The sequence below is a fragment of the Chanodichthys erythropterus genome, chromosome 9, assembly GCF_024489055.1.
Source record: "Chanodichthys erythropterus isolate Z2021 chromosome 9, ASM2448905v1, whole genome shotgun sequence".
Lineage (NCBI taxonomy): Eukaryota > Metazoa > Chordata > Actinopteri > Cypriniformes > Xenocyprididae > Chanodichthys > Chanodichthys erythropterus.
The window spans coordinates 22,538,041-22,565,692 of record NC_090229.1 but is presented as its reverse complement, the minus strand read 5'-3'; the positions used below and the strand labels follow the sequence as shown (position 1 = coordinate 22,565,692).

The window sequence follows — 27,652 nt, the reverse complement described above, 5'->3', positions numbered from 1 at the left end:
ACATGGAAATGACATACAGTGAGTCTCAAACACCGCTGTTTCCTCCTTCTTATGTAAATCTCATTTGTTTAAAAGACCTCCGAAGAACAGACGAATCTCAACATAACACCGACTGTTACGTAACAGTCGGGATCATTAATATGTACGCCCCCAAAATTTGCATATGCCAGCCCACTTGCAGTCTGTATAATTCATAAACACAACTTCATTCTTTATAAATCTTTCCAACAGTGCGTAATGTTAGCTTCAGAATCAAATGTAAACATCCAAATAAATACCATATTTATGCAATTAGACATATTGCATGACGAACACTTTGTAAAGATCCATTTCGAGGGTTATATTAGCTGTGTGAACTTTGTTTATGCACTGTTTAAGGCAAGCGCAAGCTCCATGGGTGGGGAGCGTGAGCATTTAAAGGGGCCGCAGCCTAAATCGGCTCATATTTAATGATGCCCCAAAATAGGCAGTTAAAAAAAAATTATTAAAAAAAAATCTATGGGGTATTTTGAGCTGAAACTTCACAGACACATTCAGGGGACACCTTAGACTTATATTACATCTTTTAAAAAGACGTTCTACGGCACCTTTAAGTTAAGCTCTACAGACAGTACAGATGCTGTTTATAGAGCTTATTTTGTATTGAACTAGAACATCTCTTAAAACAGATATTTTACAAGTGAATTTGACTTAAAGTCTAATATAAATTGGAGAATTTATGATTAATATAGATCTGACCTTGGCAGGTGTTTGACTCAGTAGAGATGGTAAATCCAGATGGACAAGCGCAGGAGAAACCACCCATGATATTATTACATGAGTGTGAGCAGGGAGTGTCAACAGCACATTCATCCTCATCTAAGGAAAAAAAATCATTCTAGTCACATTCTATAATACGTTTTGTATTATTATTGGTGAAAGAATGTGGGCTTTTATTGCTAGTATGCAGTAGCATATCATTTTAGGAACATACCGGCACAGTAAGATGCCGTGTCCAAGACAAAACCTTTTGGACACATCTCTCCATCACCCTCTACACAGAAAAGAAACACTGATCATGTACTTTTGAATTCAGCTATGATTTATACAAAGTGTGCCGGTGTATATTATGAAAACACATAATTTTAGACAATCAAACTTGAAGCTGTACCATGTACTGACCTGGTATGAGTAAGGAGGCAGTCATTTTGAACTCCAGGCTGAGAGTGTAAAGACTGTAGGTGCTACTTATTCCTGTCAGTCTGAGGAGCTGCAGCAGGGGCCCCTGACGATTCTCTGGCCCCTCAAAAACCACAGAATGATTGCAGCGCAGGGTCATGGGAGCCCCGTCCCATATGTGATTCTGTGAGGACCAGGAATAAAGCTGCCCAGAGCCTGTCTGCACATACGACTCGTCAAACTCCTAACGAAAAGAAGAAAATAAAACAAATACTCAAGTTTCAAGTGTTCATTTTTTGGTGAAGAGTGTTTGTAACTACACCTGAGTATTTAGTTAATTATTATTAACTACTTTTATACTGTAAAAATACATTTAAACTACAAAAATATTTAACACTCAAAAGCATATTTAAATCAGTTCATGTGAGTACAATGGCTCAATATTAATATTATAAAGCGACAAGAATATTTTTGGTGCGCCAAAAACACACAGATTCACAATGCTCCGATGCTTTCTGAAGCATTGTTTTGAAATCGGCCGTCACTAAATAAGTCATTATTTTGTTTTTTTGCCGCACCAAAAGTATTCTCGTCACTTTATAATATTAATATTGAACCACTGTACTCACATGAAATGATTTAAATATGTTTTTAGTACCTTTATGGATCTTGACAGAGGAAGTGACATTGGTCCCTATGGAGGCCTCACGGAACCATCGGATTTAAACAGAAATATATTCATTTATGTTCTGAAGATTAACGAAGGTCTTACGGGTGTGAAACGACATGAGGGTAAGTAATAAATGACAGAATTTTCATTTTTGGGTGAACTAACCCTTTAAGCACCAAATCAGAATATTAGAATGATTTCTGAAGGATTATGTGACACTGAAAACTGGAGTAATGATGCTGAAAATTCAGCTTTGCCATCACAGGAAATAAATTACACTTTAAAATATATTAAAATAGAAAACAGTTATTTTAAATAAAAACATTTCATGATATTAATAAACATTTAACAGTATAAAATAATTAAATAAATGCATAAGAAAAACTGGTAACACTTTACAATAAGGTTCATTAGTTAAACATTAGTTAATGCATTAACTAGCATGAACTAACCATCTATTACTATATTTACTAATCTTCGTTAATGTTAGTTAATGAAAATACAGTTGTTCGTTTGTTCATGTTAGTTCACTGTGCATTAAATAATGTTAACAAGATTTTAATAATGTATTAGAACATTTTGAAATTAACATTAACAAAGATTAATAAATGCTGTATAAGTGCAGTTCATTATTAGTTCATGTTAACTAATGTAGTTAACTAATGAACCTTATTGTAAAGTGTTACTGAAAAACTCTTAAAACTCTTAACGACCCCAACCTTTTGAACAAAATTGTAACTAAATGCAAGTCAGAAAATCTTACACCCCTCTGAGTTTGAAAGACCAACCTGTAGATTGAGATTAGAAGTCAAAAGCATAGGAGGAACAAAGCCGTTGATAACAATGTCCACTAACAGAGTCCCCTCTGCATCCAGACCTCTGGCCACATGAGTCAGCTTTAAGACCTCTCCTGTCATTCCAAGGCAGAAGACACATTCAGTGGGTAGAAACCGAAATGCAGTATTTCTGTCCCAAACTACAGATTAAATAGGCTCTTCAAGGTAACATGTGTGGAATGCTGTAACCTGTGTCAAACTCCAGTTGAGATTCCTGTCTGAACTGCCCTTCAGTGAAGGAGAAGCCGTTCTGGGTCTCCGCTGACTGATACACAGTCGTCCAGTAAATAGGGGCAAATACAGACACCAGTACTCGCAACAAAGGACCTGTAATGTAGAAAGGTTTCAATTATTAGATTAAAAATAAAAAAGGAGTGTTTTATCGCATTAATGTTATAATGTTAAACACTGTTGAAGACTGAAATCCTGGTACGTCTGTTTGAAATCACACTGTTGAGGTTTTAGAATTGGGACTGTCAAATGACAAATAGAAAGGATTTCCTTTTCATGTTATCAAGGTTCTGCTTACAAACACATTTCAGGCTGAAATTATGGATTTTGGGTTACATTTTATTTTCAAGTTGTCCTTGTTACAGTGTAATCAATCAATCAATCAATCAATCAATCAATCAATCAATCAATCAATCAATTAATCAATTAATTTATTAATATTATTCAGTAATTAAATGTATAATTACACTGTAACAACACGTTCTTCCTACAGCGTTAGGATTAGAGTTTGGTTTAGTTTTAGTTCCATGTAATTATGCATAATTTACTGTTATTACTATAGTAAGTACATATAACTGGTAACAAGGGGACTGTAAATTAAAAGTTTTTGTACTGGAAATGAAATAATTAACAAGATGATTATAGGCTATTCATGTATCTGTTGTGACAACACTTCCACAAGAGTTAAATTGAATGTTTTTACCAACACACTGTCCTAACAATTTGTAACTATTTTACATTATGGTGAATTGGTGGTGAATTGGGATTAATTTCTATAATATCATCTGTACATTTTTTCTAAGAGCGTCCCACTGATGGTTACATTTAGGGGGTAGAAAAAATAGTATGTTTTCCTTAAAATCATATTGGATGAATTTATACAAAACATAACATGTTTTCTTCATCGGGTTGCTTTTACTGTTGTCTGAATGCCAGTTTCTTTCTAAGCTTTGAGAAAACATTGCATTGATTGAACGTCACTGACTGCTTTAGTACACTCAGGCACGTGGCCAGGCTACACTGTGAAATCAAATACAAAGTAAAGTTTACTCACCAACACTTGGAGGAATGTTCTCCACGTGGGCCTCCAGGGTGCTTGTGCCCTCCACCCCATTCTCTGTGATATTGGCTTCTAGAAACGCCACTCCAAATTCCTTCTCATTAACCATGCCTATCAAACTGCCCCGTGCACGCCGTGGAGACTCCCCTACTCATCAGAGAAGAAAGACAGTGCGTCAGGGTTCTTGTAGTCTGTACCATCACAGACAGTCTGAGGCAAGTTTTATAATAAAATGGTGAGTTTTTCAATCTGCTAACAGTGAGTGCTTTTGAATATTGTTTTATTCTGACAGCAATGGTATTATAAATTGTTTTGGTTGCGTTTTGTGATGGATCACTAAAAAAAAAACAGTTACTCGCCACCCACTCACCTAACATGTGATCATTCTGGGACGCGTTATGATGAAAGTGCATTAAAACAAGTCATTCAAAATGTGCTACCTTGTACCAAAACACACAGATCCGTTGCTGTCCTCTTTATCTTTTTAATTTGCTATATGAAATCTGATCAGGAGTGGTCACAGGAGACACATTTGAAACAATAATATCAGCTAATATCAGTTAATATCAGCTAGAAATGGTAATGTGTCTCAGCTGAACACTTGTGATCCGATGACAAAAACGCATCTTAATACCTCATGTACCAGGTGGATCTAGGAACATCAGGTTAACTCAACAAAAAACCAATAGGATTTTTCCACAGGCTTGCAGAAAATAAGCTCCTTGACCAACAAAAGTTTATGATTCTTGCCTGTTTTGTTCATTATGACGAACACTGAAACCTAAATATATTCCCCAGGAGCAACAAGATCACCAGCATCACTATAAGCTTCCAACAACTCTTTCAGCCTTTATTCACAAAACATTTTCCCTGAAAGTTTCAATTTGAAAAGTTTGCTAGAGCATGATTATAAACACAACAAGGCTGTGAAAAGTACGTTCTTAATGTTCCTGACAACCATTGTCCCATTTAGCCACTTGTTAGCAACTGCCTTAGAATAAAATGTGAAAATATTGAGCTTGTGTTAAAGGAACACTCCACTTTTTTTTGAAAATAGGCTCATTTTCCAACTCCCCAAGAGTTAAACAGTTGAGTTTTACCGTTTTCGAATCCATTCAGCCGATCTCCGGTTCTGGCGGTACCACTTTTAGCATAGCTTAGCATAGTTCATTGAATCTGATTAGACCGTTAGCATCGCGCTTAAAAATGACCAAAGAGTTTTGATATTTTTCCTATTTAAAACTTGACTCTTCTGTAGTTAAATCGTGTACTAAGACCGACGGAAAATGAAAAGTTGCGATTTTCTAGGCTGATATGGCTAGGAACTATACTCTCATTCAGGCGTAATAATCAAGGAACTTTGCTGCCGTATAATGGCTGCAGCAGGTGCAATGATATTACGCAGTTACCGTGAGCCCCTGCTTGCACAGGGAATGTGCCTTGCAACCATGGAGACGTTTGTGAGAGAGACGCTGCGTAATATCATTACTAAAAGTGGTACCGCCAGAACCGGAGATCGGCTGAATGGATTCGAAAACGGTAAAACTCAACTGTTTAACTCTAGGGGAGTTGGAAAATGAGCCTATTTTCAAAAAAAATGGAGTGTTCCTTTAACCACAGACCATATTTGAGGCATTTAACCAAAAACCCACTGACTTCAGGACAATGAAACTGGAAGTGCTAAAATGCTAAATCAGGCTTTGGCCTACAGAAAAATACATTGTCCCTGCAGCACTCTATTAGGATTTGAAAATACATGGTTTATTATTGTCATTTCCATAAACAGAAATGCACCTGGACACAGTGAGGCCTGACATTTCCTGGAATCCACGTTCGGACCCTCACATAATAGGCCGCCATTGGCTGGTGGTGGGTTGTTACAGAATCTGATTCGTTCCTGGACGCCATGCCCACAGGTGACACTGCATGGGCCCCACTCCTCCCAGTTTGAGTAGCCTCCTGGGACTGAAAAAACAGTACAGAACAGGAATTGCTCAAAAAATATACATATATCTAAAATATATTGATGAACATAATAATATGGATATATATGACATAGGCTCTAATAAAATCATTTACCTTGTACTTTCAAAGATATTGTTCTTTCTGCAGTACCTGCCTCACTCTCAGCAACACATCTGTACTCTCCTGAATCTCCAATCTGGAAACACACACATTTATCTCTCACATACATTTCTATTATTAGAATTTGCCGTGGTGAGGTGGTCAAGTAGCATTTGAAAAGCCATTAAAATTGTATTTGATGAATTACTTTTGCTCCTCTTTTGATTTGGATAAAAGTGTCTGCTAAGTGCAATAGGCTGTGTGTCCAGTAAAGTGTATTTTCCTTAGGCCAGCATATTTTCCCAATTGTTTTCAATGGGAGCGATGCTTATTTTAAAACGGCAGCAGCATAATTAGGTGCTGAGCATTTCATGCTGAGTGCTGGCCGTTTTATTCTGGACGCTGAGAGTTGAAAAATGCTTAAGCGCTCCTCTCTGACACTTTTTACCCAATCACAGTGGAGGAGGGGTGGAACAAATACCACACCGCCCAACTGCCACATCCTCCTTGTACAATGCAACAGACGACAACAACAACAACAAGCACAACAACAACAACAGAACAAAACCATTTAAAACAAGATCCAGAGCAAATACTTTACATTGTATAGAGTAGACATTTCTATATTCAGAAACACGATCTGCACAATCAGACACTAGTAACACTTCCATGGATATTCCATATCACAGCATCTAACGCGTCTCAACTGAAAAAACACTGTGCCACAGAAGCGCTCTCAAGCACCTGCAGCAAGGGGTTTTCAGAAGAGTGCCTGACATTTTCAGCTGGCTAAAAAAGCTTTAGTGGAAACATGGCCTAAATGTAATGAAATGCAATGTAAATGTACCAGAAGTGCTAAATAATGTAACCATTGTTCACACAGATAAGGAGTGGTTACCGTGGCACTGTAAAGAGCCAGAGAGCCATTACGGAGGGGATGAAACCGCAGAGAGCCAAGTAAGGGCTGGCCATCTTTGTGCCAGCGCAGGGAAGGGACTGGATCCCCGCTGACAGCACAGTCCAGCATGGTTGCTTTGCCCTGAACTACAGTCTGAGAGGTGTGGGCTTCTCCTCTCAACATGGGAGGTTCTGTAGGAACAGAGTATATGCTTAAACTGTCAAACAGTGCCTAGTTGTTTAAATTAGAGTTGAATTAAGTTAAATTAAGTTAATATAACATATTACAATAAACAGCCAGAAGGCATCATCTAGATTCTAGAACAATGGTTCTCAAAGTTTTTGGCTTGATGGCCGCCCATGTAGGCTAATAGGTTTCCGCTGGCACATCTGGTGTAATGACAATTCTTTTTTAATTTACAGAAACTAGGGGTGTCCATAGATTAAAGTAACTAAAGTAAGTAAAACAATTAAAAATAAAATATTTTAGAGCTTGGAGTTTTAAGATTTCATGAATTTAAATGACTTGGCTCTGTGAGAACCACTGCTCTAGACACAATCAAACACTACTCAAACTGCTTTTCCACACATTATGGATTTTGGATAGGATTTAAAAAGTTAAGCATACCTCTGACACGCACAAATGAGAGAGCCCGTATGGATCCAACAGTGTTCTCTGCAATGCAGACGTAGGTGCCACCATCGCTTACAGTGACATTGTCAATAATCACTGAACTTCTGCCAGATTCATCAACACTTGAACCTGTAGGGAAATATGAGAGCATTCTTGTGATGTTGGGGAAAAGAAAAAAAAACTTCAAAAGGAAAGAAGATAAATTCAGACTCAGACCCTCTCATACCTGTATAGGGCCTGTTGTTGGCAGTCCAGGTTATGGTGGGGGTTGGAGTTCCCTGAGCATGACAGGATAGGGTGAGACTTTGACCTTTATTCAACGTTACGTCACCAGGTAACTCTTTAAAAGCAGGTCTCATGTTGACAGACAGGCGAATGTCTCGTCGAGCTGTTCCAGCAGTGTTGGTGGCTACACAGGTGAACAGACCTGTATCACCAGGCTGCAAACAGATTGTAACATCATCACTTCATACAAAAGTTATTTTAAATGGGCATGCTGGTCATTTATACCTAATAAAATTAATATACTGACCTCTGCCCTTTCAATAATCAGTTCCCCTGACCTCAGCAAAGTGAATTTGCCCGGCAGGTTTTGCACAGGGGCTCCCTGTTTCTCCCAGCTAATCCTGGGCTCTGGAAGACCCTGTGCTGCACACGGCAGCAGTGCTTGAAATCCCTGGATGACGGACATGTCGGACTGTCCAACAGAAATCTGCGGTGGGGCTAAGTGGTGAAACACAAAGATATTTATGAACAAAATGTATGTTTATGTCTTTCATAAGTATAATAAATCAGTAATTATATATACTGTATATTTGTATATATATACACTACCATTTGAACTTTCTATTCATCAAAGAATTTTGAAAAAAATTTGTACACAACTGTTTTCAACATTGATAATAATAATGAATGTTTCTTGAGCATCAAATCATCATATTAGAATGGTTTCTGAAGGATCATGTGACACTGAAGACTGAAGTAATGATGCTGAAAATTCAGCTTTGATCACAGGAATAAATTACATTTTACTGTATATTGACAAAGAAAACAGCTATTTTAAATTGGAATAATATTTCACAATATTACTGTTTTTGTTTGTATTTTTAATCAAATAAATGCAGGCTTGGTGAGCAGAAGATACTTCTTTTAAAACATTAAAAAATCTTACTGACCCCAAACTTTTGAACGGTAGTGTATATAATATATATATATATATATATATATATATATATACACACACATACACTGTATATATACTGTATATATAATTAATATAAACCAAAAATTATTTAGATACTTTGACCTGACCATGTTTTGCTTAAGTGTTATCTGACATAATTAGGATAATTTTTTTCTGACAGTTTAACTGAGATCTTGTCATATTTTATTACCATTTTTAAACTATAGTGAATAAACTGTGTTAATGAATGAAATGTTCAAGGTGTCTGAATAATTTTTTGTTTGACTGTATACGTATACACATATTAGCAAATAAATATATATTACACTGCAAAAAACTTACTTTTAATAAGTACTTTTTTTCCAGTATAATATCTAAACATATTTTTGTATATAAAATCAGAATTGCGAGTTATAGTCAGAATTGTGCATTATAAAGTCAGAATTGTGTGTTATAATGTCCAAATTGCGAGTTATAAAGTCAGAATTGCAGAATTGCAAGTTATAAAGTCAGAATTGTGAGATAAACTCACAATTCTAAAAAAAAAGTCAGTCTTTTTTCCCTTAGAATTGGACTTTATTACTCGCAGAGAAAAGAAGTCAGAATTGCAATAAAGCAGAATTGTGAGTTTATATTACACAACTCTGACTTTATATCTGTCATGATCCCTGCCTGTGTTCCTTGTGTCTCCATTGTTGTTTGTTTACCTCATGTTTCCCTGCCCCTCTGTTCACTTGCTTGTTACCATGGACACTTATTGGACCACACCCCTTATCTCGTTACCTTGTTTAGCTCATTAGCCTTGTTCACTCACCCTATATAAGCCTGCTCCAATATGTCTCTCATTGCTAAGTTTTGCATCACTGTTGGTATTGCACTTCTGAGCCGTTGTATCTTGTTTTCCCGTGTCTTGGTTGATTCTGCCCCGATGTCCTGGATAACTCTTTGCTTGTGTACCCTGCCTTGTTTTGTGTTTGTTTGTTTGTTTGTTTGTACTGCCTACCTGTGTTTTGACCTATTGGGGGCTATGTCACGATTGTGGATTACCCTCTGAATAAATACTGCATTTCAATCATCAACCATTTATGTCTCGGAGCAGTATGTAACTATATTATACAATTCTAATTTATAACTCGCAATTCCAACTTTATTACTCAATTCTGACTTTACAACATGCATTTGCGACTTTATATCACGTAATTCTGAGAAAAAAAGTCAGAATTGTGAGATGTACAGTATGTACTGCAGAGTATGCAGTACAGTACTGTCCGTGGCGTGTACCACTGTTGGTGAGTCTTGTTTAAGTTCATGATTATTGCCAAACCTGTGTTTGTTTTATGTTTGACTATGTTAATTAAATAAACTGCACTTGGGTTCTAAGCAACTTGCCTTCAGTGGACTCTTTTCACAAACACACACACACACACACACACTGCTGTCAACACTTAAAAAACATGCAGTAAAATAGTCTTGGCTGCCTGTAAACGTGTACAGAAAATCATTTCCTGAAAGAAGATCACCACACCATAAAGCGAACACACGCATGATTGTGTTACCTGTGTGTACATAAACATATTTAAAACAAGATGTTTATTTTTTTTCAAGACTTATTTTAAGATTTTTAATTAATTTTAAGACATATATTTTATTGTAATAGTGTATATTTTATTGTCATATAATTAAAGACTTGTTGTAGTTTTTACCACATTCACAAAATGTTTTTAAGCATAAAACCCAAAACATTTTCTTAGATTTATGCCAAGTAATAATTTGTCAAAGAGGCATTTAGGATAGGATGTATGGTTGCACTTTATTTTACAGTACTTTATTTTACAGTATTTTATAGTACTGGCTAATGTAAGATAACTACATGTGTTAAGGTTAAATTTAGGGGTAGGTTCAGGGTTAGTACCTAGTTATTTCCCAGCTATTGCAATTACTATAATAAGCATAGTATGTACAAAATATTTGTAGTGTAGGGCTTTTCAGAATACTTAATGTTTCAATTTATTATTATAATAAATAAAATAAATGCTTTATAATTATTAATGCATAATTTAATAATTAATATTAAGACTTATTATGATGTGGTGCAGGTATGACATCACTTTGTAGGCCAAAACGAGGAAGTGAGTTAGCATTTTAGCACTTCCGGTTCCATCGCCCCAAAGTCAATGGGGTTTTTGAATTTTGGTTAAATGCCTGAAATAAGGTATGTGGTGAACACGAGTTCAAGACACTTTCACGTTTTATTCTACGACATAAAATAGTATTACCCCACTCGTGATTGATAAGTGTCTTAAAAATGGCAGTTGCCCTTTTGGGACTACAGAGGCTGTCGATGACATTAAAAGTCATCATCCTGAACAGGTAAACTCCACTTTAACAGCCTTGTTGTGCTTACAATATTGCTCTTATAAGCTATTCTAACTCAAACTTTGTGAGAAAATGTTTTTAGATAAAAACTGAAAGAGTTAGAAGCTTAGTGGTGGTGATATTGAAGTCGAGGCATTTGGCGACTGCATTTAGACTTCAAAATTCATAAAAGTTGTGTTCATCTGTGAAAATTATCTTGACGGACAAAACGTGCAAGTATCATACACTTTTGCTGATCACAGAGCTTATTTTTTATGATGATCCAAAAGCCAACGGTTTTTGTTGAGGGAACCAGGGTGATGCTAACTGCTGGTTGACCTACAAAGTGACGTAATACCTGAACCACTCTATACAGACTTATAATTATGTTAATACTTTTGCCACATTGACAATTTCTTGCTTTAAGCATAAATCTCAATACACTGTTAATGTTTAAAACAAGAAAATAATAAAAAAAAGCTTTTGTCCCAATTTTGCTCCTAAAGTAAATGTATCTTGTTTTAAGTATAAAGTGCATCAACACCACTAGTGAGCAAGCCCAAAGCAAAAAAAAAAATAAAAAAAAAAAAAGGGGGGCAATCCTCTCATTACCCTCATATGATACAAAGATTTCACAAACAATGATTCTCTTGGTATTGTGTGGAACTCACTTTGTAGAATGAGTCTGATATCATGGCTGGCTCTGCCAACGTTGTTTCGGGCTGAGCAGGTGTAGAGTCCTGCATCGCTGCGTTGAGTGGCGGTGATGTGCAGGGTGCCGTTGGAGAACAATCTCAGGTGTGTACCTTCCACCACAGGCCTACGCTCCCTGTGCCATGTCACTTCTGGCTTTGGCTGACCGTCCGCGGTACAATCCAGACTGACCGGCTGGCCAAGAACTGCTGTGTACTCCAGACGAGGCACAGACAACACTGGAGGAACTGTCACGGAAACAGTGAGATAGTCATTACTCAAAGCCACCTTGTAATATTTGCATTGACTAAAACACTGATGAACATGCAACTACAGTAAATCTTTATTTTGAGGTTTAAAGGCAGACTTCCATCAATAATCATGATGTACCTTGTAAAATGAGGTGGGTCCTTCCCATAGCTGTTCCTGCTTCATTCTGTGCTAAACACTGATATGTCCCAGCATCTCCAAGAGTGACCCGTGAGAACTTCAAAGCTCCATTGGAGAGCACCATCAGTCTATGACCTAAAAAAAATAAAAATTTCAACAATAAAATGTCACGCTATATCAGATGATCTTCTACTATTATTACCTATTATTCCCATGTATCACACTTTATTTCTTACTCACAGTATTGCTATGACGTGATGTAAAATGTAATGACAGAATATTGTTTTATTAGACTTTCTGCTCATGAACATTAATATTTCATGTTTTATAATGACATTATTGATCATTTCCTTTTGTGTTACCTTTTAAAGACAGACAAGACTGGATGTATAAAATGTATAAAAACTGTTTTATTAGCTCTATCATTATATAAATTAATATTGTTCTATAATATTGTTCTATTAACTTCTCCGTACATACACAACCACATTGTGTATAATGTCATTACATATACTACCATTCAAAAGTTTGAGGTCAGTAAGATTTAATTTTATCTTTTGAAGAAATAATCATTTTATTCAAGGATGATGCATTAAATTAATCAAAAGTGACAGTAATGACATTTACAGTGCACAGCATAAATGAGTACACCCCCTTTGAAACTTCTGAAAGTCAGCAATTACTCAATTACTTAGGGTTAGGGACATGTTAGGGTTCTTTAGAGATATAATGTTCCAGCAAGTCTGCTTAATCAATTCCCAAAGAAAGAAAATAAGATTTTCTGATCAAGGTGATAAAATGTTGTGTTGCAAAAATAAGTACACCCTCCTAAAAGTTACTAAATAAAATGAAATAAAAAAAATTCTGGCGTAAGTTTAAGGCAATGTTTGATCAACAGGTAAGTATGTTGAACCAAAACATTTAAAGAGAAGTAATTTCTTGACAATTAAAAGTGTTATATAGCCCACTGAATCATTCTCACACTTAATGCTGACAACAATGGAAGCACTTAGGAGAGGAGACAAAAGAGGACAGTGGTACAAGAGGATTACCAAATCATTGTTTTAAGTGTGAAAATATAGCAAAAGTAACACAGTAATTCAAAAACAATGGACTTGTGACAAGGTCCCTGAAATAATCAGGCCTTCATTTTAAGCTTTCATTTATTGATGAGGGATTTTTTTGCTAGACAAAGAGCAGGAGAAATACCAAGTGAGTGTCTCAGAGCCAGCAAAAGCTATGAAAAGAGTGACTGTTTATCTCACAGAGTAAGATGCAGCCTCCAGAAATGACATGCATGGTTGTTATTCTCACTGGAACTACCTACTGTAGCCAAAGCACAATAAAGTAAGTTAGCCATTTCCAAAGCCCATATTTACAAAATATAGATTCTGGGAATCAATACTCTGGTCTCATAAGACCAAATCAATCATTTTAGATCTAACAGCATCCAAAATGTTATGGTGTTGCTAGAGGAGGAGTACAGTGAGAGCTCTTATATAGGGATATATGAGTGCTGGAGGTGTGAGGGAGTTGTGCTTTATCAATGCTGTCATGAATTCCGACACCACTGTGTAATTTAATACACAAACTTGAAACAGAAGATAAGTAACCCTTTCCTCATTCCCTGCATTGTTGGGCATTTTTTAACATGACAATGAGGATATGCATTCTCCCAAGGCGAAAAACCTTCTGTGGAAATGTATTGCACTCAATCTTAACAATCTTGAGCACCTGTGGTGGATTCTGTAGAGACGAGTTGAGCAACACTCCCAGAAGTTGAACAGGACAGACGTGACAATTTGTCATGAACTTGTACACTCCATGCCAAGAAGGGTCAGAGCAGTATATTCAAAATTATGGAGGGCATACTAAATACTAGAATATTATACATTTGTTGAACTAAATCTAGGGTGTACTCATTTCTGCAATCCTTAATTTAAACAAAATTGGCTAATTTACTTATTTTATGGCTATTAATGACATATATTTCTCAGTTTTTATAATGTATTTGTATTATGTATTTGTTTAATACATTTTAATTTCGCCATCTTTCCATGAATTGTATTAGTGATCATAAAGAAAATACATCTTTTGTATTTGTTCAGAGGGAGTGTACTTATTTATGCTGTGCACTGTATAATGTTACACTTTTCTATTACAGGAATACATTTGGTAACACAAGTGTTTGTAGGCTGTGTGAGATGTCAATAGTGACTGTGTTAAATAGGACGATGACATCATTATTTTCATCTTATTATTCACTCACATTAACTTCGCTCAAATAGTGTGCTTTGCAAGCTACAGAGAAACTGGCAGCCATGCAACAGACACATTATAGTCTCAAGTCACCATTGTTTGAGCTCGAAAAAGTCTTGAAGAAGCAGTCTTGATGTCAAACTTGTCACTAGTCCAGTTTTAATCACTAGGCTACAACCAAACTAACCTGTTGCCACTGGAACGCCTTCTCGCTGCCATGTAATGGTGGGTCTTGGGAATCCTTGTACTTCACAGGGCAGAACCACCGAGTGATGTAACACCACCTGGACTTCCTCTGCCATGGGCCTGATCTCTGGGGGCTCTAACAACACAAATCAAATCAAACATATATTTTGGTAATCGCATATTCTAAGTGTACTTTTTATTTTTCACATGTTTTCAAGTACCATAATATCACTAATACTTCTGGATCTAACCTTGCACAGTAAGAGTAACGTGTTTGTAAGCCACTCCAACTGAATTGCGGGCAGAACAGGTATATTTGCCAGCATGACTGGGAGTTGCAGCCAAGATCTCCAGTGCACCTAAATAAGAATGAAACAACTACAATTACATAAACTACTACAGTATATAGTTTAGAAATATAAGTAATAGCTGGAGCGTGTGGTGGAAATCTGACTCAGATTCACCTGTGGGCAGCACACGATAACTGCCTCCCCGAGCGCCCAGCTGCATCCAGTTCTTGTTCCAGCTAATGATAGGCTCTGGACGCCCCGTGGCATGACATGGCAACACGACAGGGGACATTTTAACAGCCGTAACACTGCTAACATCATCTTTAATTACAGGAGGAACTGGAAAAAAATAAATAAAAGAAATTCAGTCCATGAATATGCACAGACATACTGTATGAGTTCACAATATGCTACAGTATATGTACAGTTGCCCCCAAAAGTATTTGGATTCTTTTAGATACTTAAAAATTAGATTACATGCAAATCTGGTGAAAAATATCAAACATATTATGAATCAAACTTAAAGGGTTAGTTCACCCAAAAGTGAAAATCGGAACACAAATTAAGATATTTTGGTTAAAATCCGATGGCTCAGTGAGGCCTGCATAGGGAGCAATGACATTTCCTCTCTCAAGATCCATAAAGGTACTAAAAACATATTTAAATCAGTTCATGTGGTACAGGTGGAATACAGTGGTTCAATATTAATATTATAAAGCGACGTGAATATTTTTGGTGCGCCAAAAAAAAAAAAAAAAAAAAAGACTTATATAGTGATGGCCGATTTTAAAACACTGCTTCATGAAGCTTCGGAGCGTTATGAATCAGCGTATCGAATCATGATTCAGATCTCCAAAACTGCTGAAATCATGTGACTTTGGCACTCCGAACAGCTGATTCGACACGCTGATTCATTATGCTCCGAATCTTCCTGAAGCAGTGTTTTGAAATCGGCCATCACTAGTAAATAAGTCGTTATTTTGTATTTTTTGGTGCACCAAAAATATTCACATCGCTTTATAATATTAATATTGAACCACCATACTCACATGAACTGATTTAGATGTGTTTTTAGCACCTTTATGGATCTTGAGAGAGGAAATGTCATTGCTCCCTATGCAGGCCTCACGGAGCCATCAGATTTTCACCAAAATATCTTAATTTGTGTTCCGAAGATCAATGAAGGTCTTACGGGTGTGGAACGGCATGAGGGTGAGTAATAAATTACAGAATTTTCATTTTTGGGTGAACTAACCCTTTAAATGTCCCAGTCAGTTAAATTCACTGCACTCAGCTATCTAGTGCAACTTGTTAAAAATAGTAGCCTACTCCTTTTTATCTTATTTTTGAACAATTACATTTTTGAACAAATCACTTTTTGTAAACAGCTTTACTTAAAGTGCATTTTTTATTACAATAAATGCCACTTGGTTAGATTTTTTTTGTTTTGTAATATAATGTAAAGACACTTTTAAACATTGCATAAGTGTCTAAATAGTTATTGGAGCCATAGTATGATGACTATGGATATGTTTATGTTTTATCATCCATGAACTTGTTACATAGTACCTTGCAGAATGACCTCTATGACCCTTCGCTCTTCTCCAACCTCATTGGTCACTGTACACTCAAAGTAGCCCTCATCTTCAACAGACGGTGAGGTAATGATCAGAGAACCAGAAGACATTAACCTTCAAAACAAAATCATGTAGTAAAGATATTTTATTATATATTATATATAAATTGTTAGTGATTAAATTAGTATTTGTCGATAAATACATACTAAATAAAAATAATGAATCTAAAACAAGTAGAATATTATAGAAACTAAAAAACTAATAAAAACTAAAATACAATTTTATAAATAAAATAATAATAATAATAATAATAAATAACAATCGCAAACAGTAGCACTTCAAACCTGTAAGCACCCGACTGAAGATCCACATTGAGGGGTGAGCCGTTCCTTTTCCAGCTCACCTGAGGAGCAGGTATGCCTGTGCTCTCACAACTCAACACTGCCCTCTGACCTGTGACCACCGTCACATTAAAGGGGCCAGGGCTGATCGAGGGTCCAACTGACAGGATAAATAAGGACAATAAAAAACGAATTAGTCTGGATTTCAGTCTGAACTCATGTAGGAGGTTGGTGAAAATGTCATTATGTCTATTTAGTGTTCTGCAGTACCGTAAACTTTAAGGTCCATGCCGCGATGGTCTGATCCTGCCTGATTAGATACACTGCAGAAGTAACGCCCAGCGTCGGACAGCTGCACTGTCCCAATACGCAAAGAGCCCTCTGACAGCAAGGTGAATCTGTTTGCAGGCAAAGACTGAATTCAGTTGGTGGCACTTTAAGGTTAGAATTAAATGCTGCTGTTTACAAACTTGCCTGCCATTGTGAAGCGGGACTGGACCTCCATCTTTCCTCCATAAGACAGATGACGAAGGCCCTCCCTCCACCTCACACGGCAGCACTGTATCTTGTTTGACATGTGCTATGATCAGTGAGCTGCCCTCTCTGATGACCGGCGGCACTAAGTGAACATGATCAAAAAGTTTTTTTTCCCTTTAAACCAAACATTGATTTATTAAGAATTAACAACATCACATTGAGAATTAAACAGAAATCTTTTTGATCAATTTAACCCTCTGAAGTCTGAGGCTGATTTGGGGCCCTGGAGAAGTCTTGACATGCCCTGACATTTGTGCTTTTTTCAGTTGTTCATAAACATATTAATGGAAAAAGGTGTCATTACACTGTATTCAGCACAAACTAGGCTACCATAATACGTGAGCAAAATGTATGTACATGTTTGTATTTTTTAAGGAATAACGTTTATGTTTGGTTATTGAAAAAACCCTCTGTCAGCTGTGTTAATGTTAATATAATGTCCACTCTTGACAGAAAACATTTTTTTGTGATCTCATGCATTCAAGTTTTGTTGCACATCATGTGAAGAAAAATTTGTATAGGCCTATTATAGGTTAAATTACAGTACCAGTCAAAAGATTGGACGCATTACTATTATAATGTTTTTAAAAAAAGTCTCATGCTCATCATGCTGTATATCAAAATTACAGAAAAAAAAACAGCAATACTGTGAAACATTATTACAATTTGAAATAACGGTTTTCTATTTTAATATACTTTAAAATATAATGTATTTCTGTGATGCAAAGCGTCTGAACATTCATGTTACCTCTATGGCATTTCATTATAGGCTTTTAACCTAAAAGCATACACATTTGGTGAAATATTGATGGATTCTCATATGTTTATGCCAATTTTCTATACAGAGGAGTAATATTTATTCAGTATTTATTGTCATCAATATGAGCGCTGGATACTGTGTTTTCAATTCATACTTGCAGCCAGAGAGGGCGCTCTGTGCACATTTAGTCCACAAATGACAAGTCCACAAACGTTAGAAGAACAGGCGAAAAACGTGACATTCCAGGAACTAACGGAGGCTTCCAGAGATCACTATAACCATGGCTATAACATGCAGATAGAATTTGCATCTGAATAGCGCTCGCTCCGTGGGCGCGGCCGAATTAGTGGATAATGAGCTGAGTCAAGGACGTCTGACATGCACTCTTGATGAATAAATAAATACATTTTCAAAAATGTAGAAACTTTTGGACGGTACTGTATATGCTCTTTATTTTTTAAATTGTGTTCATATGTGTTTGGAAAAACATGAGTGTGAGTGACACAAACTTACAGAGGATCTCAACAGTGAAGAATAGACTGGTGCTGCCAGCAATGTTGGTGACCACACAGCTGTACTGTCCACTATCATGAGTCTGGACATCTTGAATTTCCAAATACTGTCCACCAGCAATGGACTGAATACGACCTCCCAACTGAGAAAAACAAAAAAGGCAGATTAATGTGATGTAATACTTGCAAATACATCCAGAAAGTACACTGATCTGCTCTCACCTGTAGTTTGACATCATCCTTGTACCACTCAATCTCTGGTAGAGGGTCACTGTCGGTTTGACATTCCAGCGTCAAGTGACCTTTGGCTGGAACCGATACAGTTCTGATGTCATTTGAGCCAAGAAGAGTGGGTGGAACTGAAAGTGATTGGATAAAACAAATGATTCAGCTGTTATGTCTGTGGTCCTTGACAGTTAGTTCTGGCCTACACTGCAAAAATGTTTTTCTTAATCAGTATTTCTGTCTTGTCATTTGTATTTCTTGGGTAAAAAATATTTAAACATAATTTTTCTATTGAAATATATTTTCAAATGCAATTTATTCCTGTGGTGGCGAAGCTGAATTTTTAGCAGCCATTACAACAGTCTTCAGCGTCACATGATCCTTCAGAAATCATTGTAAAATGCTGATTTGGTGCTCAAGAAATATTTCTTAATTTATAAGATAAGAAATATTTCTTATTCTGCTTAATATTTTTGTGTAAACTGTGCATCACATTTTTTTCAGGATTCTTTGATGAATAGAAAGTTCTTTTGCAACATTATAAATGCCTTTACTGTCACTTTTGATCAATTTAATGCATCCTTGCTGAATAAAAGTATTTGTTTCCTAATATATATATTCTTAATGACCCCAAACCGCAGTTTATCTTAAATTAATTAGATTTTTCCCATTAGATTTTTCTTGTTTGAAGCCATATTGTAATCTATTTAGTGCTTAACCCAGGTGAAAAAAGTACACTTCTATTATGTACTTAAAAGTGCTATATTTTTGCGCACTAATTTTGTACTTAATATACTAAAAATTCTTCTTTAGTACTTCTTAAGATAATCTTAAGGACCTCTGAGTGTACTCAACTGTGCTATTTTGAGATATATTTAATATAAAATATATTTAGTTACCACTTGTAGTAGCTACACTATGGGTTCAAATGTACTAAGTGATGTCTCGCACTCATAGACATATTTTCAGACCTCACCAACCAGATGCTCAAGGCAGTTGGACATAGTGGTGTATTACATCAAGCAGATAAACATCAAATTTTCATTTTTGGGTGAACTATCCCTTAAAGTACAAAATTAGTGTGCGAAAATAGTAAATTATAAGAAGTGTACTTTTTTTCACCTGGGAAAATAAATAAAGAAAAAAATATATATACATGTTTGACTTACGCTGTACACGCACCCAGTGGTTTCTACCATCCTCTCCTGCTGGGCTACTAGCAAGACAGGTATACAGACCTGCATCCTCCACCTATTCCAAAACATGACAGAACATATATTCACAAATCACAAAGCAACACACAAATGCAAAACAAGCTAAACACCTTCATTTGAATAAGCCTAAAAATTCAAATCACCTGAACTTTGTTGATCCTGAGCAGCTGCCCATCTCTCTCTATTATTGCCATGTTGTCCTGTAGTGGACGCCCATCTTTCAGCCAGCTGAGGGTAGGAGGGGGGAGACCGGTAGCGATACACTCCAGCTCCAGCACACTGTCCACTGCTACCAGCTGCTCCTCAGGGGATGAAGAGCCAGAGATCTTGGGGGGCTCTAATATGGGCAAATACATCCTCAGATTTGAATCAGATTTTATGCATTTATGCTGCTAAAAGTATTATTGTATGGACCCAAAAACCTCCTCCAGTCTCTCATGTTTCATTCACACATCAGCTTTTGATGGCAAATACCTAGGACGGTCAGGTTGAAAGTTTTGGTACTGCTTCCTGCCTGGTTGCTTGCCACACAGCTGTAGAGGCCTCCATCGCTGGGACCCACATCAGAGAGCAGGAAGCGGGTTTCCTGTCCATCGAGCAGGAGATTGCGGTGCAGTGAGAGCGGCTGGCCATCTTTCATCCACGACAAAGTGGGAGGGGGCACACCGCGGGCTTCACAGGTCAGTGTTACCGAAGAGCCCTGGACTACGGCTACCTGCTCAGTCGGCTCTGTGCGCTCAACAGCAGGGGGAGCTGATGAGGGGGACAAAAAGCAATGGTTAAAAACATGCAGCTAAGTTAATTGTGATTTAGTTGTTTCTTTATTCATTTTATTTATATTTATCAATTTAAAAAGTGTTCCTAATGTACCTTGCACTTGGAGGTCAAAGTTGAGTTCGGCTAATCCAGCTTGACTACGTGCCACGCAAGTGTAGATGCCAGAATCAGACAGCTGCACCGGTGCAATCCTGTGCCAACGCAAGGATACAGGACACCGTAAATCTAATGTTACATCGGTCATATCAGAAAGCACAGCATTGTCTTTGTTCTGTGTGCAAAACTGACCTAAGAACAGAATCTGCAGAGAGCAGGCGGATTCGGGGTGACAGGAGTAAAGGATGACCGTCCCTTAGCCAACTGATTTGAGGCTGGGGCGTCCCGGTGGCTTTGCACTCCAGTGTGACAACACTGTGCTGGGTGGTGTGCACCTCACGGGGGACGCTGGTCTCCCCACTTATGGAGGGAGGAACTGCAGCGCAAAAAGTATGAAAATCAATTCACAGATTTGTATTGTGTACAAAAAAACTATACAAAGACATCTGTTCTCACCCAAAACAAACAAGGTATAAATTTTGCTCTCTTGGCCGGCGGAGCTGACAGCCAGGCAGGTGTATGTTCCTGAGTCCTCTGGTCTTATATTCAGAAGTGTTAGAGTGCTCCCATCTGGAGAGATACTGTAATACACACACACATCAGCAAATCATTTAGTGCCACTGTGAACTATAAACGATTGACATTTCTTAAAATATCAATTTGAAAAAAAAAATGCTTAAAAATGTTTTATTATTTTTATATAAATTTATTATTTATATATATTATATTATAAAGTGGGATCAGAAAGTCCCACGAGTGATTTTTTTAGGTACAATTTAATAGAAAAATCACAAATAATTGTTCTAAGCAACTAATAAGCAAAACAACTAGAGTGAAAGATGTAAGAATTGAAAAATGTAATTATTTTTTTATTCTGATGAAATCTATGTATTATATTACATTACATTACATTACATTACATTATACAGTGGGATCAAAAAGTCCCTCTAGTGATTTTTCCTATTTTCCATTTTTATAATTTAAAAAAAAATAATTACAAATAATATTATAAGTATAATAATTTGAGAGAAAGGTGTAAGAAAAGTGTAATTAAATAATGAAATTAGTTTTTATGTTTCATTTTTTTTTTACTTTTTTAAAATTAATTCCTTATTTTTATATTTATATAAAAGAAAGAAATCATTGAGTATAAATACTTATTATTATATTATATTATATTATATTATATTATATTATATTATATTATATTATATTATATTATATTATATTATATTATATTATATTATATTATATTATATTATATTATAGTACCAACTTTGGTACCAATCGGTACTGAAATTGAAAAGAAAAAAAAAAAAAACCTCTGATTGGCAATTGTGTTGACATGCTCATCGGATATATCTGTGATTGGCTTTAATGATCAACTCAACGCAACGCAGTTTGAAAGCACACAGAAGTGTTTGAATTTTAAAGCATTTTGAAAGCGGGTGTGGGAGCATTTAAAGCAGGCGTCTGTTAGCGGACTGGTCCGTGATAGACATCTACTTTCAAACGTTCCCGTGTGTATCTGTGTAAGCATTTGGTGAAGAGTGTCATTGATGACTATTTATAACGTTTTTGAAGCGTTGATCATTGAAGCCAATCACAGATATACCTGATGAGCTGTGAACACAATGGCCAATCAGAGGTGTTTATGAATCCCCTCAACAGCGCTCAAAGCGTCACATTTTCAAAATTTCAGTACCGATGTGGTACCGAAGTCAGTACTTTTGACAACTCTAATTATATTATATTAATAAAATATAGACTTATGAGTGTGAAAGTCTTACTCTATATGTTCTGTGTTTCCATTCTCAAGAGTCTTTCCATTCTTCAGCCAGCTCACTTTGGGAGTAGGTGTACCCATCACCTGACATTCAAGAGTCAGTTCCTCCCCTACAGGTGCACTGACCTCTGATGGGTGACCAGAATCTATAATGGTGGGTGACGCTGATGGTGCCAAATACATTTTGTTATCCCATAGAGTGAATCAAGAAACAAGACTGAGATTATTTCATACAGAGATTAGTGATTAAGGCAGTTTTACCATATATAGTAAGTGAATAGTCTTTCTGTGTCTGCCCTTCACTGTTTTTGGCGATGCAGGTGTAAGTGCCTGCATGAGAGAGCTGCAGAGGCCCTGACTCCAGTCTGTTTCCTCTCATCGACCAGTTCCATTGCAAAGTGCTTTCTAAACATAGAAATAAACAACAAAAAAGCAACAACATAAATAAAAGCACACTAACAACACACTAACATCTGAAGGAGTGCAGTATTTAACTGACCAATAGGGGAGCCATCTTTCAGCCAAGCAATGGTGGGTACAGGAACGCCAGAGGCCTCACAGATGAGGGTGATGTGGGAGCCCAGGTTCTGAGTGAGGGTCTCATGAAGAGGTCCCTCCATCACAGGAGGCACTATAAATGAAAGTTAGGCAAAACATCTGAAATTGCTTATAGCACCTGTAACTGTTGTAATGCATATCCAAATGGAGGACATTTACATGTTGCAGTTGTGGTTTGATGGTTTGTTTTTAGGACTCACCATGAACTGTTACTCTAAAGGTGCGATCTACTTGACCCGCAATGTTGGAAACCTTACAGGTGTACACCCCGCCATCAGCCACCTAAGAAAAAAGTCAGAAACCATGTCAACAAAGAAATAATTATAAATACACCACTTATTTAAACATTTATGCTGTACTTTCCACATAAATGTTTAAAAAAGGATTCTTTGATGACTAGAAAGTTAAAACAAAAACTATGGAAGCTTGTCACCAACTTTTTATTTTTTTGCGACTTTTTATCTCACAATTCTGAAATTTTTTCTTCACAATTGAGAGCTTACATCTCACAATTCTATTTTCTCAGAACTGTGTGATATAAAGTCGCAATTGTGTGTTATAAAGTCAGAATTCCGAAATATAAAATCGCAATTCTGACTTTTTTCTAACAATTCTGACTTCTTTTCTCAGAATTAATGATATAAACTCACAATTGCGAGTTATAGTCATATTCTGAGAAAAAAACAGACTTTTTTAGAATTGCTAATTTATATCTCACAATTCTGACTTTATAACTCGCAATTGTGAGTTTATATCACGCACTTCTGAAAAAAAGTCCTAATTACCTTTTTTATTTTTTATTCAGAGGAAACAAACTTCCATAAAAAACAGCATTTATTTGAGATACACATTTTTTGACAGTATAAATGTCTTTACTGACACTTTTGATCAATTTAATGCATCCTTGCTGAATAAAAATATTAATTTATTTCAAAAAGGGAATCATATTTCATACAAAAAAAAAAATCATAATTACCCTAATTTTTTGAATGATAGTGTATATGCTACAAACCCAATTCCAAAAAAGTTGGGACACTGTACAAATTGTGAATAAAAACAGAATGCAATGATGTGGAAGTTTCAAATTTCAATATTTTATTCAGAATACAACATAGATGACATATCATATCAGTTTAAACTGAGAAAATGTATAATTTTAAGGGAAAAATAAGTTGATTTTAAATTTCATGGCATCAACACATCTCAAAAAAGTTGGGACAAGGCCATGTTTATCTCTGTGTGGCATCCCCTCTTCTTTTTATAACAGTCTGCAAACATCTGGGGACTGAGGAGACAAGTTGCTAAAGTTTAGGAATAGGAATGTTGTCCCATTCTTGTCTAATACAGGCTTCTAGTTGCTCAACTGTCTTAGGTCTTCTTTGTCGCATCTTCCTCTTTATGATGCGCCAAATGTTTTCTATGGGTGAAAGATCTAGACTGCAGGCTGGCCATTTCAGTACCCGGATCCTTCTTCTACACAGCCATGATGTTGTAATTGATGCAGTATGTGGTCTGGCATTGTCATGTTGGAAAATGCAAGGTCTTCCCTGAAAGAGACGACGTCTGGATCGGAGCATATGTTGTTCTAGAACTTGGATATACCTTTCAGCATTGATGGTGCCTTTCCAGATGTGTAAGCTGCCCATGCCACACGCACTCATACAACCCCATACCATCAGAGATGTAGGCTTCTCAACGGAGCGCTGATAACAACTTGGGTTGATCTTGTCCTCTTTAGTCCGGATGACATGGCATCCCAGTTTTCCAAAAAGATCTTCAAATTTTGAGAGACACTGCCACTCTGAGAGGCTCTTTTTATACCAAATCATGTTGCCAATTGACCTAATAAGTTGCAAATTGGTCCTCCAGTTGTTCCTTATATGTACATTTAAATTTTTCGGCCTCTTATTGCTACCTGTCCCAACTTTTTTGGACTGTGTAGCTCTCATGAAATCCAAAATGAGCCAATATTTGGCATGACATTTCAAAATGTCAACTTTCAACATTTGTTATGTTATCTACATTCTATTGTGAATAAAATATAAGTTTTTGAGATTTGTAAATTATTGCATTCCTTTTTTATTCAAAATTTGTACAGTGTCCCAACTTTTTTGGAATCGGGTTTGTATATAACTTTATATGAATTTAAAGTCTGTATGTGGATATGTGGGAGTTTTCAAAGTGCTTTATTACCTGTACACCAACTATCTCTAGCTGCTGGCGCTCTATCCTCAAACCATTCCCAGCAGCCAGCTGAAGTCCATTACGATACCATGTGACCTCTGGTTCAGGGATGCCATTGGCTTCACAACGCAAAATAAGCGATGACCCGACCTGAGGTGTCATAACCTCTGATTCTGATTCAATACGTGGCACCAGTGTAGGCAGGGCTAGAAAGGGCCAAATCAAAGTGTTCATTGCTATATTTATCTTCTGAAGGAATTAATGAACTAAGATGTCTATAAACCACTTACCATAAACTGTAAGGAGAATGCTCTTTTGGTCTTGTCCGGCTGAGTTTGTGGCTGTACAGACATATTGGCCAGCATCCTGCTGTCCAGCCCTGGGAAGCTGCAGCATCTGACCACCTTTGGACAGGATGATGGCACATTACATACATGCATACATGCTTCATGAGGCATTATTTATAAACACAGAGAGTTATATTTAGACTGCAAATCACCTGGCAGTATGTGGATGCCAGTGGTGAACTCCAGCACCTGCCCATCTTTGGTCCAGATGATGTCAGCAGGTGGGTATGCCTGCACATCACACAGCAGAGAGATCATGTGACCCTCCACCACACTCATATCTTCCTCCCGGCGGCCCACAATCCTTGGTGGAACTAACATTAAAAATAAAACTAATTTATGCCACATATTTAACAATGTATTACATTCTTTGGTGTTGCATGAACAGATAAGGATGATTTACATTATATAACCATATACACTGCCATTCAGAAGATTGGGGTCGGTAAGATTTTTAATGTTTTTCAAAGAAGTCTTTTATGCTTACCAAAGCATTGTGAAAACCATTTTTTTGTGAAAACTGTGATACATTTTTTTCAGAATTTTTCAGTATTTATTTCAAATATAAATCTTTTGTAACGTTATACAGTCTTTATTGTTACTTTTGATCAATTTAATTAGTTCTTGCTGAATAAAAGTATTCATTTCTTTAAAAATAGATACAAAAGCAGGGGTGGAAAGCAGGGCCAACCCTGCTCCAACACACATGCCTGGGCTGTGTCCAAAATCACCCCCTACACCCTTAAATAGGGCACTATTTTAGGGGACAGCTATTTGTAGTTGTGTCTGAAACCATAGTGGATGTTATTGAGTGTGCTCATTCAATCCCATAATGCACCGAAATAATGAGTGTACAACCGATGTACACTCAACAGCTAGATAATATCCATTATGCACTGTGATGGTCACACCAAATTATTTCCCGTGTCTCACCAGAAGATGGCGCCTGCAGCTTTTCATAACTTACTGGAGCTGCCAGTCTGCTAAAAATCCAAAAAGTTTGTTTTCAGGCCCCCAAAAGTCTGTTTTTGTGCAAAAGAACGGCCAAATTGCATAAAAAAATGTTACATTTTTAGATGAAAATGGTGTCATGTAAACGGCCCCCTGTTTTAAGTTTGCACTCCTGTACTAGAGGATGGGAAACGGCTGGAGGTGATGAATTGTTTTGTTGTTTGTTGTTTTGTTTAATTATTTTCAGGGCTGAAAATCAAAATCGGGAACTCTGTCAATTGCTCCTACCTTGAATAGACAAGCTGTAGAGTCTCTCGACAGCTCCAGCCTTATTCTCCGCCACACACTGATAACTGGCCGCATCTGAGACTTGCACATTCAGTATCTACAGAAAAGCACAGGTGAGTCATACAAGGTTTTTGTCTTTCAAAGTAGGAAAATCTTTGTGTTAACCTTGTAAGATTAATTTATGATCCATTTAAATCCACATACAGTATCTCACAAAAGTGAGTACACCCCTCACATTTCAGCAACCATTTTATTATATGTTCTCAAGGGACAATACTATAGAAATGAAAATTGGATATACTTTAGAGTAGACAATGTGTTTCCATGTTTCCATCAGTGAAGCAGAGCTCCCCAGTACCAGCAGCACTCATGCAGCCCCAGACCATGATGACACAATTTTTATTGGTACTCCACACCAGGGCGTCGCCACACATGCTGTACACCATCTAAGCCAAACAAGTTTATCTTAGTCTCATCAGACCACAGGACATGGTTCCAGTAATTCATGCTCTTGGAGAGGTTGTCTTCAGCAAACTGTTTGCGGGATTTGGTCTGAGCACTGACAAGCTGACCTTCTGCTTCTGCAACCTCTA

At 36.8% G+C, this 27,652-nt stretch overlaps 1 protein-coding gene across 3 annotated transcripts in view; it reads right to left on the bottom strand.

Annotated features, from left to right (window-relative positions):
* The window catches only part of hmcn2 (hemicentin 2), a 92,589-nt gene that overhangs the window by 7,913 nt on the left and 57,024 nt on the right, over window positions 1–27,652 (bottom strand). For all 3 annotated transcript variants that reach the window (XM_067395071.1, XM_067395072.1, XM_067395073.1), the window contains 37 exons: window positions 27,060–27,156; window positions 25,973–26,134; window positions 25,764–25,877; window positions 25,483–25,679; window positions 23,490–23,571; window positions 23,231–23,362; window positions 22,993–23,136; window positions 22,736–22,895; window positions 21,402–21,526; window positions 21,138–21,321; window positions 20,943–21,040; window positions 20,547–20,825; window positions 20,216–20,409; window positions 20,028–20,109; window positions 18,856–18,992; window positions 18,635–18,776; window positions 17,299–17,443; window positions 17,095–17,222; window positions 16,828–16,984; window positions 16,476–16,597; window positions 15,081–15,245; window positions 14,868–14,975; window positions 14,618–14,752; window positions 12,172–12,306; window positions 11,760–12,029; window positions 8,083–8,273; window positions 7,777–7,990; window positions 7,545–7,679; window positions 6,918–7,108; window positions 6,035–6,116; window positions 5,750–5,920; window positions 3,950–4,102; window positions 2,854–2,991; window positions 2,617–2,738; window positions 1,162–1,402; window positions 974–1,033; window positions 739–858 (listed from right to left, as the gene is read on the bottom strand). In XM_067395071.1, coding sequence (XP_067251172.1) covers window positions 739–858; window positions 974–1,033; window positions 1,162–1,402; window positions 2,617–2,738; window positions 2,854–2,991; window positions 3,950–4,102; window positions 5,750–5,920; window positions 6,035–6,116; window positions 6,918–7,108; window positions 7,545–7,679; window positions 7,777–7,990; window positions 8,083–8,273; window positions 11,760–12,029; window positions 12,172–12,306; window positions 14,618–14,752; window positions 14,868–14,975; window positions 15,081–15,245; window positions 16,476–16,597; window positions 16,828–16,984; window positions 17,095–17,222; window positions 17,299–17,443; window positions 18,635–18,776; window positions 18,856–18,992; window positions 20,028–20,109; window positions 20,216–20,409; window positions 20,547–20,825; window positions 20,943–21,040; window positions 21,138–21,321; window positions 21,402–21,526; window positions 22,736–22,895; window positions 22,993–23,136; window positions 23,231–23,362; window positions 23,490–23,571; window positions 25,483–25,679; window positions 25,764–25,877; window positions 25,973–26,134; window positions 27,060–27,156 — 5,512 coding nt within the window. The remainder of the gene's footprint in view (window positions 1–738; window positions 859–973; window positions 1,034–1,161; window positions 1,403–2,616; window positions 2,739–2,853; window positions 2,992–3,949; window positions 4,103–5,749; window positions 5,921–6,034; window positions 6,117–6,917; window positions 7,109–7,544; window positions 7,680–7,776; window positions 7,991–8,082; window positions 8,274–11,759; window positions 12,030–12,171; window positions 12,307–14,617; window positions 14,753–14,867; window positions 14,976–15,080; window positions 15,246–16,475; window positions 16,598–16,827; window positions 16,985–17,094; window positions 17,223–17,298; window positions 17,444–18,634; window positions 18,777–18,855; window positions 18,993–20,027; window positions 20,110–20,215; window positions 20,410–20,546; window positions 20,826–20,942; window positions 21,041–21,137; window positions 21,322–21,401; window positions 21,527–22,735; window positions 22,896–22,992; window positions 23,137–23,230; window positions 23,363–23,489; window positions 23,572–25,482; window positions 25,680–25,763; window positions 25,878–25,972; window positions 26,135–27,059; window positions 27,157–27,652) is intronic.